Source organism: Aquarana catesbeiana, linkage group LG02, assembly GCF_042186555.1.
Source record: "Aquarana catesbeiana isolate 2022-GZ linkage group LG02, ASM4218655v1, whole genome shotgun sequence".
Taxonomy (NCBI): Eukaryota; Metazoa; Chordata; class Amphibia; order Anura; family Ranidae; genus Aquarana; species Aquarana catesbeiana.
This window is the reverse complement of record NC_133325.1, coordinates 158,560,417-158,574,262: the sequence shown is the minus strand read 5'-3', so window position 1 is coordinate 158,574,262 and position 13,846 is coordinate 158,560,417. Positions and strand designations below refer to the sequence as shown.

At 42.5% G+C, this 13,846-nt stretch overlaps 1 protein-coding gene across 3 annotated transcripts in view; it reads right to left on the bottom strand.

Moving 5' to 3' along the window:
• The window catches only part of DIP2B (disco interacting protein 2 homolog B), a 365,089-nt gene that overhangs the window by 59,031 nt on the left and 292,212 nt on the right, over nucleotides 1-13,846 (bottom strand). For all 3 annotated transcript variants that reach the window (XM_073613683.1, XM_073613684.1, XM_073613685.1), the window contains 2 exons: nucleotides 5,111-5,232; nucleotides 720-831 (listed from right to left, as the gene is read on the bottom strand). In XM_073613683.1, the coding sequence (XP_073469784.1) occupies nucleotides 720-831; nucleotides 5,111-5,232 (234 nt within the window). The remainder of the gene's footprint in view (nucleotides 1-719; nucleotides 832-5,110; nucleotides 5,233-13,846) is intronic.

The following is a 13,846-nucleotide window of genomic DNA, read 5'->3' as shown; positions in this document are numbered from 1 at the left end:
ACTGAAATACTGTGTCCTTCAGTTATTTGATAGATCAAAATGAAATAGCTGATCCAAACACCCAAATATATATAAATGACAATCATGGAAATTGGCAGGGCTTCCTAAACTTTTGCATACAACTGTATATAAAGTCCCTTCGCTAATGGCACTAAAGTTAGGCTTAGAATTTTTTAAAATAGTATAATCCTTTTCGTGAAGTCCAATGCTGCCCACAGGAGGACTGGATGCTGGCAAACAAAAAAAAAACCTGTAGGCCAGCCCAGGGAAGCTACTGTATGTCAACACCATTATATCTCGGTTTTATCAAAAAAAAAATAATAATACTGAGAGCAGAATTATAAACACATAGGGGTGGGACCCAACGTATGTCCCATAATGGACTTTAAAAAAATTATTTTATGGCGAGTACAAAAAACCTAGGCAAAAATCACCTTAAGAAGAAGGAAGCCCTGGGCTTCCAACACCAGAGGCCCAGGACTGCTTTTCTCAACAGGTTATTAAAGTATCACACAAAGGGGATGTCATAAAAGCGCAGCAGGGCAAAAAAAAGACAAAAGCCAGTAAGCTTTTACAAAAACATTTACAGAACTTTCAGCAAGCTTTGCTAAAGTTTTTAAAGTTTACCTTATTATAGGGATTGCTGTCACTTCAAACTGCTAGTGGGTTTCAATACAACTTTTGTATATGTCTCTGGTGTAATAACAGTAAATACCCACCTGTGTCTATGATGGTTGGCCATGTTTTCACATCCACCGCTGCTGCCGCGTCTTTGGACTTTAGCAATCTCAATAAAGATTGTGTAGTGAGAATGCAGGAAGCTTTACTAACCTAAAACAAAATTGAATTTGCTATTAAAACACAATTTAAAGAACTGGCAATTTAGATTTTACTTCTTTAAAGCGGAGTTCCAGCCACGAAAAAGTTTTTAAAAGTCAGCCGCTACAAGTACTGTAGCTGCTGACTTAATAAGGACACTTACCTGTCCAGGGAGCTCACGATGTTGGCCCCCCGAGGGCGATTTGTCCACCGGCTCGGGTGCAGGCGCCACAATTCCAACTAAGGGAAACCGGCAGTGGAGCCTTCAGGCTTCACAGCAGGTTTCCTACTGCGCATGCGCGAGTTGCGCGGCGCTTTGTATATGGCCACACAGGTCCCAGAAGGCAACGGGGTGAAGGAGGAGGTTTCGCTGCAGAAGAAGACATGACGTCCTGCGTCGCAGCCGAGCTAGGACAGAAGTACACTTCAAAAAAGGTATGAAAGGTAAAAAAAATTAAAAAATGATAATATATATATATATATATATATATATATATATATATATATCCAAAAACGAGGGGTGGAGGGGTGATCTTTAGTTTAAGACCACCTTGTAAAAGTGTGTGGAACTCTGCTTTAGGTATTCACTAGTAACACTACACCACATCAGTCACTTAGGCTTAAAGTGGGACCAAATATAAAAACTTGGGATGAAGTCACTTCTGCATGTGCGGGAATGGCATCATCCTGTACTAGCAAATCAAAACAACTGAAGACCAGCACCCAGAAGAACCTGGGGAGAAGATTCTGGGGGGGAAACTTGTAGGCATTGGACAACAGGCTCACCCCCACATTTTTCAGTACTTTCTGTGGAAGATGGCTTTTATTTTTCAATGAAAAAAAAAAAAAAAGCAAACCCATTTTTAAAGAGCAATGAAAAATAATGCTATTATGACTTTATAATCTGATTAACCACTTGCCGACCGCCCTATAGCAGTTTTACAGCTACAGGGTGGCAGCTTTGCGCAGGATCACATATATACAAACAGTTGTGCTCATAAGTGTACATACCCGAGCAAAACGTATGATTTCTTGGCTATTTTTCAAAGAATATGAATGATAACACAAAAACTTTTCTTTCACTCACAGTTAGTGTTTGACTGAAGCCACTTATTATCAATCAACTGTGTTTACTCTTTTTAAATCATAATCACAACAGAAACTACCCAAATGATCCTGATCAAAAGTTTACACGTGAAAACTTTTACATCATTGACAGCTTAAAGTCTTTTGTGGTATTTGTGGATGAGGCTATTTATCTTCTCAGATGGTAAAGCTGCCCATTCCTCTTGGCAAAAAGCCTCCAGTTTCTGTAAATTCTTGAGCTGTCTTGCATGAACTGCACATTTGAGATCTCCCCAGAGTGGCTCAATGATATTGAGGTCAGGAGACAGATGGCCACTCCAGAACCTTCATTTTATTCTGCTGTAGCCAATGAAAGGTCGACTTGGCCTTGTGTTTTGGATCATTGTCATGTTGGAATGTCCAAGTACGTCCCATGCGTAGCTTCCTGGCTGATGAATGTAAATGTTCCACCAGTATTTTTTGATAAAAATACTGCATTCATCTTGCCAACAATTTTGACCAAATTGCCTGTGTCTTTGTAGTTCACACATCCCCAAAACATCAGCGATCCACCTCCGTGTTTCACAGTAGGAAAGGTGTAACCTTCATCATAGGCCTTATTGACTTCTCTCCAAATGTAGTGTTTATGGTTGTGGCCAAAAACTCAATTTTCGTCTCATCAATCCAAATGACTTTGTGCCAGAAGGTTTGAGGCTTGTCTCTGTGCTGTTTCGCGTATTGAAAGCAGGATACTTTGTGGCATTTGCGTAGAAATGGCTTTCTTCTGGAGACTCGACCATGCATGCAGCCCATCTTTCTTCAAGTGCCTCCTTATTGTGCAATTTGAAACAGCCACACTACAGGTTTTCAGACAGTCCTGTATTTCACCTAAAGTTATTTGTGGGTTTTTCTTTGCATCCCGAACAATTTTCCTGGCAGTTGTGGCTGAAATTTTAGTTGGTCTACCTGACCGTGGTTTGTTTTCAACAGAACCCCTAATTTTCCACTTCTTGATTAGAGTTTGAACACTGCTGATTGGCATTCTCAATTCCTTGGATATCTTTTTATATCCCTTTCCTGTTCTTTATACAGTTCAACTACCTTTTCCCGCAGATCCTTTGACAAATTCTTTTGCTTTCCCCATGACTCAGAATCCAGAAACGTAGTGCAGCACTGGATGAAAGATGCAAGGATCTGTCAGGAGTCCAGAAACTCATTGACCTTTTATACACACACACACACACACAGTAATTACAAGCAAACAGATCACAGGTGTGGATGGGTTTATCAGGCCAAAATCACTAGGGTATGTAAACTTTTGATCAGGGTTATTTGTGGGTATGTAAACTTATGAGCACAACTGTATATTGTGTGTATATATATATATATACACATACACACACATACATACAGGCAAAACAGCAGTCTGCCTATGTAAACAGTAGGGAAGGCATGGATCCTGTGTTTCTGCAAAGCAGGGACATGGATTTATGTCTTCCCCTAGTAAAAGCAACTCCCACACAGCACACAAACACTGGCTAGGAACACAGTTAACCCTTTGATTGCCCCTAATGTTAATCCCTTTCCAGCCAGTGTCATTAGTACAGTGACAGTGCATATTTTTTAGCACTGTTTACTGTATATTAGTGTCACTGGTTCCCAAAAAATTGTCAAAAGTGGCAGTTAGTGTCTGATTTGTCCGCTGCAATATCGCAGTCCCACTGAACACCGCCATTACTAGTAAGAAAATAAATAATAATTCCATAAATATATCCCATAGCTTATAGACCCTATGACTTTTGCGCAAACCAATCAATATATGCTTGTCGGAATTTTCCTTACCAAAAATAAGTAGCAGAATACATATTGGTATAAATTGATGAAGAAATTCTATTTTTATTTGGGTACAGTGTTGCATGACCACGCAATTTTCAGTTAAAGTAACGCAGTGCTGTATCGCAAAAAATGGCTTGGTCATGAAGGGGGTAAATCTTCCAAAGCTGAAGTGGTTAAATGTAAACAACAGCTATATGTTAAAGTTAGGAGCCTGTAGTCATATTCATAAACAAGCACCATTCCACATTAGTCTGCTGTGTTTTATTTTGTTTTCTATGGTCCCGTCTGCTCAAGGAGGAACTTAATAAATTCTGTACATTATTTACATATAATTATGTTCTTGGAAAGTGAGACTGTAGATTGCATATGTTACTGCTGATGTGGTCAGACACAGAAACAATTATTTTTACATAAACCATCATAAATCTTTTGTGACCATTATGCAGTATGACTTGGAGAAAAATATTGTCGTATTTGCATGCTAGTTATAAAAGCTTCCTCGGTTAGGCTCAAAAGGTAGAGAAAATCTTTTTCTTCTTGAGAAACACAGCTCATAAAAATCATCTAAACTGATCATCCTAAAAGTAACTTTAAATTTAATGTACGGTTTCATTACACAAATACATGCAATATTCATAAAGCCAATAGTTGTACTATTTTAATTGCACGATATACCGTATTTATCGACGTATAACACGCACTTTTTCCCCCTTAAAATAGGGGGAAAATCGTGTGTGCTTGTTATACGCCAATATAGGCTGCCACCGAGGGGAAGGAGGCGGAGCCGGATCTCCTGTGTACTTAGCTCTGCTTGCAGTCACGATCAGTCCCGCCCCCTGGACGGCTTCTGGCATTGATGTCCTGGCATTGGACCAGCGTTATGTCCATCATAGGATCCGGGCCAAGGGGCGGGACTAGGTGTGACGCACAGCCGAGTACACAGGAGATCCGGCTCTATTTTGGCAGCGCTTGTCCCCACCTATCCCTTGATGGCAGCATATACAACGGCAAGGCTGCAGGTGGACATTGAGCAATGCTGCAGCTGGACACTGAGCAGACTGCAGGTGGACACTGATTAGGCTGCAGGTGGGCACTGAGCAATGCTGCAGGTGGGCACAGATCAGGCTGCAGATGGGTACAGATCAGGCTGCACTGAAGGTTCAGATGGGCACAGATGAGGCTGCATTGATGCTCACTGACCATTATTTTGCTTCAAAGTGATTTATTTTTACAAAAAGTTTTTTTTTCCCTGAAATGTCCCTCTTAAAATTGGGGTGCGTGTGATACGCCAATAAATACGGTATCTCAATTTGACATTCTGCCATCACTGCTCACAGTTTGATGTACAAAATTTAGAATGTTGAAGAAATATTTGTCAGAAGTAACTTACATCTACAATCATTCGAACCGTAGGTAAGGTTGCTGTGAGGTTCTGAGCGTGTGGAGGCCGGACCGTTACTGGAATGCAGCCAGCATATAAACACCCATAAAATGCTGCAATCAACTCAACTCCTGAAAAGAAAAAGATGTGTGGTGAAAAAAAAAAAAAAAAATCACAAGTGAAATTAAATGTTTATGATGTATGTGATTCGAACAACTAAAACCGTCTTGTATGCATAGACTTATGGGTTTTACGATCTACTCAAAAATCCAGAAGTGCAGAAAAGATTTCTGAAACAATGACTTGATTCTTAACATGACATAAGATTGAACATGAAGATTTTTGATTAATCGGATTTCTATTCTTTTTTAACCTCTCTATTCCCTTGTCATACAATCCTATGACTTTAGTACTGACTTGGCCTAATATTCAGCAAGTGAAATCAGAACACCTGCCATGCATACTTGTTCTGACACAGTAATTTAAGACAAATGTAGGCTGAAATGGCAGCCTATTTTTTTCTTTAAGGCTGAACTCCAGCTTAACATTTGAACACACAGCTGAAATGTAAATATGGGGGGCAGTGTTACATGCTATTAGGAGTAACTATTTCCAGTCAGTCCTGAGAGTTGCCTACCTGACAGAAAAGCAGGGTTGGTGACCTGACTTTACCCTACTGCAGTTATGCAATAAAGCTGGTTCCCCTCCCTGTCCAAGCATGTGGACTGGACCACAAAAGAGCAGAATCAGACTGAAGAGGTCCTCTCTCTCCTCCCGTCTGCATATACACAGTGAGGGAAAAAAGTATTTGATCCCCTGCTGATTTTGTAAGTTTGCCCACTGACAAAGAATTGATCAGTCTGTAATTTTACTGGTAGATTTGTTTTAACAGTTAGAGACAGAATTAAAAAAAAAAAAAAAAAATCAGAAAAAAAGCATTTCAAAAAAGTTATAAAATGATTTGCATTTTAATGAGTGAAATAAGTATTTGATCCCCTATCAGCAAGATTACTGACTCCCAGGGGTCTTCTATACAGGTAATGAGATGAGATTAGGAGTACTCTCTTAAAGGGAGTGCTCCTAATCTCAGCTTGTTACCTGCATAAAAGACATTCAATCAATCAAATTCCAATCTCTCCACCATGGCCAAGACCAAAGAGGTGTCCAAGGATGTCAGGGACAAAATCGTAAACCTACACAAGGCTGGAATGGGCTACAAGACCATCGCCAAGCAGCTTGGCGAGTGGTTAACAGTTGGTGCGATTATTCGCAAATGGAAGAAACTCAAAATAACTGTCAATCTCCCTCGGTCTGGGGCTCCATGCAAGATCTCACATCGTGGAGTTTAAACGATCGTGAGAACGTTGAGGAATCAGCCCAGAACTACACGGGCGAATCCTGTCAATGGTCTCAAGGGAGCTGGGGCCTTAGTCACCAAGAAAACAATTGGTAACAACCATGTTGTGAAGGACTGAAATACTGCAACACCCGCAAGGTCCCCTTGCTTTTGAACAACTGAACGATTCAGAGAAGAACTGGGTAAAAGTGTTGTGGTCGACCAAAATCGAGCTCTTTGGCATCAACTCAACATGTTTGGAGGAGGAGGAATGCCTATGACCCCAAGAACACCATCCATAACGTCAAACATGGAGGTGGAAACATTATGCTTTGGGGGTGTTTTTCTGCTAAGGGGACAGGACAACTTCACTTCATCAAAGGGACGATGGACGGGGCCATGTACTGTCAAATCTTGGGTGAGATCCTCCTTCCCTCAGTCAGGACATTGAAAATGAGTGATGGATGGGCATTCCAGCATGACAATAACCCAAAACACATGACCAAGGCAACAAAGGAGTGGCTCAAGAAGAACCACATTAAGGTCCTGGAGTGGCCAAGCCAGTCACCAGACCTTAATCCCATAGAAAATATGTGGACGGAGCTGAAGGTTTGAATTACCAAACTTGAAACCTTAATGACTTAGAGAGGATCTGCAGAGAGGAGTGGGACAAAATCCCTCCTGGGATGTGTGCAAACCTGGTGGTCAACTACAAGAAATGTCTGACCTCTGATTGCAAACAAGGGTTTTGCCATCAAGTACTAAGTCATGTTTTGCGAAGGGGTCAAATACTTATTTCACTCATTAAAATGCAAATCAATTTATAACTTTTTTGAAATGCGTTTTTCTGGATTTTTGTTGTTGTTGTTATTCTGTCTCTCACTGTTAAAATAAACCTACCATTAAAATTATAGACTCATCATTTCTTTGTCAGTGGGCAAACCTACAAAATCAGCAGGGAATCAAATACTTTACCTCACTGTAGCACACCTGGACTGGCTTCTAAACCTGCCCCTCTTTCTTTCAGTCCCACTGTACATGGGATAAGAGGAGGTTAATAGCAAGAAAAATTCAGGTGGGTAAAATAGTTGCATAAAAAAACGTTTTATAATTGAGTACATAACTGATTTTATCTGCCTGGGGTGCAATTTTAATATGTTTTCCTTTAAAATACATAGTTGCATTCACATTTTTGAAGCCAAAAAGGAACAAGTAGCAATTGATGACCAGTGTAGTGTAAGCAGTGAATTATAGCCATGCTACAATAAATACTAATTTACTGCACTAGCACAGCCAACAGAGCACCCTTATAATATTCCACAGCAACAAATACTTTGAAGGGTGTCAATATTAGATCCATTATCTGAAACTGAAGACCAATTTAAACCCTGTTGATGTTCAAGCTGTGTATGGAGTTGACTCTGCTTCCCTGTCTGACTGAAATCTGCTAGGACATTTGACAGATAGGATGGAAAATATGGTTCCATGATGAAGGCATTTTCCCATGTATATTGTCATGGTATGGCCATTAGCACTCTTCAGTTCATTACATGGAAGTTGGATTTGGTTACCAGACTCTAGATGTAAACAATCTGTATAACTCAGACATGAGTGTCATGATGTATTATTGTACAAATAGATTTTCAGCAATGTAGGTTACATACATGAAAAATTATTGATCAGTGTATTATTACTGGTGACCTGGTAGATGGGAAAGAAAGTAATAATATATTACTAAATGTAATAAAATGCATGGATAGTGATATATTTCCGTAGTAATGGGCAAATTATACTTTTGTAAGGATATACACATAGGCCATACAGCACTGCAAATTAATAACCGAGATCAGTTGTGTAGATGATTACATGGGGAAGGGAAACCTAAAAACCAATGATGCAAGGGGATCCTGCGCTGAAGTCTAGGGGGGTTGGGCAGGAGTTGAAGCAGAGACCATAGGCAGCCTCCACCGGAAGTGGCTTGAATGATGCTGTCTGTCAGACTAGGGACACATCTAGCAGCAGCAAAAAAGCATTGTGAATGACATCTTTCTATTGAAGCTGAGTATTGCAGCAAAAGCTATTTTTAATGCTATCTTTTAATCAGATATGCATTTTATTGTACTGTTTTACTATCAGTATAGGAAGGGTATTTTTCAGTAAATTAAGTCCTATTAAGAAAGTAAAAAAAAAATAGGATTTTTAAAACAGCTTACCTGTAAAATCCTTTTCTTTGAAGTACATCACAGGACACAGAGCCATAGTAGTTACTAGGTGGGTTATAGGCCACCTTCAGGTGATGGACACCGGCACACCCTAAGACAAGAAGTCCACTCCCTATATAACCCCTCCCACTACTGGGAGTACCTCAGTTTTGTAGCAAAGCAATACATGTGTATACCAAAAAGAAGGGAGGGACCTCTGTGTCCCGTGATGTACTTCAAAGAAAAGAATTTTACAGGTAAGCGGTTTTAAAAATCCTATTTTCTTATTGTACATCACGGGACACCGAGCGATAGTAGTTACTATGTGGGATGTCCCATAGCAATGCCAACTGAAGGGAGGGAAACAAAACAAAAGTAGGGCACTAAGAGACTAGAGGACTTCCTGCAGTACACTGCGCCCAAAGGCGATATCCTCATGACCATTTACGTCTACTTAATAGAATCTGGTAAATGTATGGACTGAAGACCAAGTTGCGGCCTTGCAGATTTATGCCATTGAGGCTTAGTGATGCACTGCTTAGGAAGTACTAACAGCTCTGGTGGAGTGCGCTTTAATATTAAAAGGTGGAATTTTCCTCTTTAAACGATAAGTTTGAACAATCATTTGACAAATCCATGTAGAAATAGTAGATTTCGATGCTGCCTGCCCTCTCTTAGGACTTTCTGGCAACACAAATAAAGCATCTGTTTTATGAACCTGAGCAGTCACCTTCAAGTAGACCTTGACTGCTCTCACCACATCAAGAGAATGTAGTGACCTTTCTTCCGCAAAACGAGGTTCTGGAAAAAATAAAGGTAGAACCATATCCTGGTTTAAATGAAAACCTGACACCACCTTCGGTAGGAAATTAGGATGAGGACAAACTATAACCTTATCCTTTTGACCTTATTGATCTTAATACAACCTTATCCTCCTTCCCTTCCTGCTTGATCCTGCGAAGAAGGCGCGGAAGCAGCAGAACAAGAGGGTACGCATACATCAGTGAGAACTGATCCCACAGAAAAACCAAGGCATCTGTTCCGCATGCCAGCGGATCTTTTGTCCTTGACACAAAGTTGTCAATCTTTTTGTTGAACCTGGACGCAAACAAATCCACGTCAGGAATTCCCCATCTTTGACATATTGATAGAAAGATATCGGGGTGAAGAGACCATTCTCCCGGGAACAACTCAAGTAGTCCGCTTGCCAATTCTCTATTCCTGGAATGAAGACTGCTGATAGGCAAGGAATGTTGTCTTCTGCCCAAGATAGGATATGAATCACCTCTCTCTGGGCCACAGAACTTCTCGTGCCCCCTTGGTGATTAACATAAGCCACTACTGTGGCATTGTCAGATTGGATACGGACAGGACAATTCCGTAATCTGAGCGTCCATGCCTTCAGGGCCAGACAAGCTGCCCGAATCGCTAGAATAATGATGGACAAGGTCATTTCTGATTTGGACCATCTTCCCTGGACAGACCCTTCTTCTAGGACTGCTCCATAGGCCAGAAGACTGACATCTGTTGTTACCACTTTCCAGGTAACTGGTAGAAAGGATTTTCCTTTTTGGAGATTCTTGGTTATCAACCACCAACTGAGGCTTTGACGCACTTTTGGGGATAAATGCATTGGGAAGTCTAAAGCTTGGACCTTCTTGTTCCAAGTTGACAGGATACTGTTTTGTAGCAGTCTTGAATGAAACTGAGCATAAGGAATGGCCTTGAATGAAGCCACCATCTTTCCCAACAATCTCATGCAAAGTCGAATAGAAGGATTCTTCTTTGCTTTGACCACCTGAATCAGTTCCCTTATGTAACTGATCTTTGCCTGGGGCAAGAACACCCTCTTCTGAGCTGCATCTATGATCAGACCCAAGTACTCCAATCTCCTTGATGGTTTTAAGGAGGATTTCTCTAGGTTGAGAATCCAACCTAGGTATTCCAGGTAACCGAGTGTGGTGACCAAACTTTGGTTTAAGCGGGCTACCGACTGATCTATCAAGAGTAGATCGTCTAAGTAAGCTAGAATTGTTATACCCCGAGCCCTTAATCTGGCTAAAGGGGGAGCCAGGACCTTTGTAAATACTCGCAGTGCATTAGCTAGACCGAAAGGCAGAGCTACAAACTGAAAATGAAGATTTTCTATCTCGAAGCGTACATATTTCTGGTGAGTGGGAAAAATAGGTGCACGGAGATAAGCATCCTTGATGTCAAATGACGCTAGCAGTTCTCCACCTTGTAGAATGGTGATCGGATTGACTCCATGCGAAAAGAGCAGATTTTCAAAAACCGGTTTAGATCTTTGAGGTCTAAAATGGGTCTGACATTCCCGTTTGGTTTTGGTACCGGGAAAATGTTTGAATAAAACCCTCACCTTCGCTCTTCCATGGGGACCATCAATATCACCTTTTGAGACAAAAGATGATCCAAAGCCAGAAAGAGAAACTTCTTTTTTTCCGGATCTCTGGGAAAGTCTGATCTGAGAAAACGAGGAGACGGGAACTCTTGGAACTCTAGTTTGTAACCTAGAGATATTGAGGAAGCCACCCATTTGTCTCAACACTGTTCCTGCCAGACCCTTGAGAACTGCAGAAGTCTTCCCCCCACTCGAGCGAGCAGGGGCGCCCCTTCACAAAGAGGTTTTAGTATTTTGTTTTGTGGGTTTCCTCCCCCAGGGCCTCTTTTGACCCTGGGGTTGACCCTGAGGTTTACCTCTTGAACTTGATAGTGGAGGCCATCGTGACTGCCTGGAGGCTGATGCTCCTGGCACTGGAGAAGAAGCTTGTTTAAAAGAAAAACGCTTAAACTTCTTCTTACCTGGTAAAAGGGAACTTTTTCCATTAGAAATTCTTTGGATGTATTTATCCAGATTGTCCCCAAACAACCGTTCATCGTGAAATGGAAAACTAGCCAAGAGCTTTTTGTATGGCGCTTCGGCTGACCAATTTTTCAACCATAGAATTCTTCGCACATGCACCAGCCCGAGCATAAGCCATGAGGCCTGGAGAATAGAATCTCTCATAGCGTCTACTGTAAAACATAACGCCTCCGATATCCCGGCCAAATCTTGGGCCTGCTGATCAGGAATAATCTTGAGCACCTGTTTAAACTGGTCTTTTAAGGACTGACATACACTGATCGCTGCCAGCGCAGGCTGAACCACTGAACCTGCCAGAGAAATATTGTTTTTAACTAGATATTCCAACTTCTTATCTGTTGGATCCTTCAGCATTTGAGCATTGTCTACCGGACAAGCCAAGTTTTTATGCACAGAGGATATAGCAGCGTCAATTGCTGGAATCCCCCATTTCTTATTAAAGTGGAGTTCCACCCAAAAGTGGAACTTCCGCTCATCTGATTCCTCCCCCCCTCCGGTGCCACAATTGGCTCCTTTCAGGAGGGAGGGGGATGCAGATACCTGTCTACTACAGGTATTTGCATCCACTTCCTGGAATAGACTCCCGCGGGAGACACGCCCCTTCCCGCACCCCCTCCCCCCCGCTGTCACCTGGGAAATACACAGGCCCCAGGAGATAGCAGGGACCACTTAGGATGCGCAGCGTGACTCGTGCATGCGCAGTAGGGAACCGGGAAGTGATGCCGCAACGCTTCACTTCCTGATTCCCTCACGGAGAATGGCGTCGGCAGCGGCCAAGAGCCGAGCGATTCATCGGCTTCGGCTGCCAACATCGCTGGACTCCAGGACAGGTAAGTGTCCATTTATTAAAAGTCAGCAGCTGCAGTATTTGTAGCTGCTGGCTTTTAATATTTTTTTTTTAGGTGGACTCCCTCTTTAAACTCTTCCTCCATAGGATAAAGTGTTGAAAACTTTTTTGGAGGAAAAAACTTTATCTGGGTGCTCCCACTCAGAATACATAAGCTTTTTTAGTAATGAATGGATAGGAAAAGCATGAATAGCTTGGGAAGAATGTAGCGAACCCAAACAAGAAGTGAGCTCATCCACTGGCTCCGCTACTGGCAGCAAAAATGTGGAGTGGGCCAATTCAGTGAGAGATTGTACCAACAACCTTTCTTGTGAACCCGATCCATCTGTATTAGACTCTGCAGAAGAGTTGTCATCAGCCTCAGTCCCCTGAGAGAAATTCCTCATCTCTCGCCCCCTGTTCTTCAGTTTGAGGGTCCTGGGTAATGGAGGGGGACCTATTACGCTTAGTCTCACTCTGGGATGCGATTAACGCATCAATTTTTTGTTCCAAGCCTAAAATGGTTGAGGAAAAAACCTTTTCCGTATTATAAACAGGGGCTGAAGTGTTAAGAGCAGCCACAACACCTGATGTCCCTGATGGCTCACTCTGACCAGCCATATCACTCTCAGGTGAGGATGCCATATTTTTTTAGATGGTTCTAGGCTTCCTTGTGGCTGTAGAAGTCTTTCTATAGCACTTTTTGAGGCGTTTTTACCCCCCTTCCGACCATAGCCCGATGCACAAAGCAGAGGTACCACCAGAAGGAACACATCCACTGCTTGAGCAATAGTCCAGCCCTGCCGCTGCTATTAATGCTCAGCCTGATGCACTAGTAAATGTGTCAAAAGGAATGCCTGTGTCACCAAACCTTTTTCATGCCCCTCTTTGCTCTTGTGTCCCTCCGTCAGCTTGCAGCAGCAATAATGTTGCTTTTAAAAAGCACATTCCCGCGCTGGACGCTGGAGGATGCCAACGCCCCGCTAAGCCCTGCCCCGTCCGTCGGCTATGGCCCCCCTCCACTTTTTTTTAAAAAAAGAGCTTTCCCGCGCTAGAGTGGGCCTCTGATCCCACGGAAAAAATGGCGAGGAGAGAGCCTGGAAGCCACCGAGTAGGGCGGCGTCCTGACCGTTTTTTTTTCCGTTTTCTCCTGCGCTCTTCTTCATGAAGAGGGGGAGAGTACAGCCCAGGTGGGGGGGTGTCTGGTGAGGAGGAAACCCCCCCCCCCCCCCCAGACTTACCGGAGGACTGCTGCTGGCTGGAGAAAAAAAGAAGCCTGCTGCTCCGGACACAGCGCGATCTCTTGAGGAAGCATGAGAAGGTATGTGCTCTATACAGCCCCCAGTGGTGACACATAGGTATGACAACCCCACAATCCTGGACCTGCAATAGCATCCCGCCAGTAAACTTTATGGCCTTAATACCAAAAGTACTGGATCCCAGGGTCCAGGTCTCTAAAAAGAGAAGCGTTTACAGGCAAAACCTTGTTTCTTCGGACACG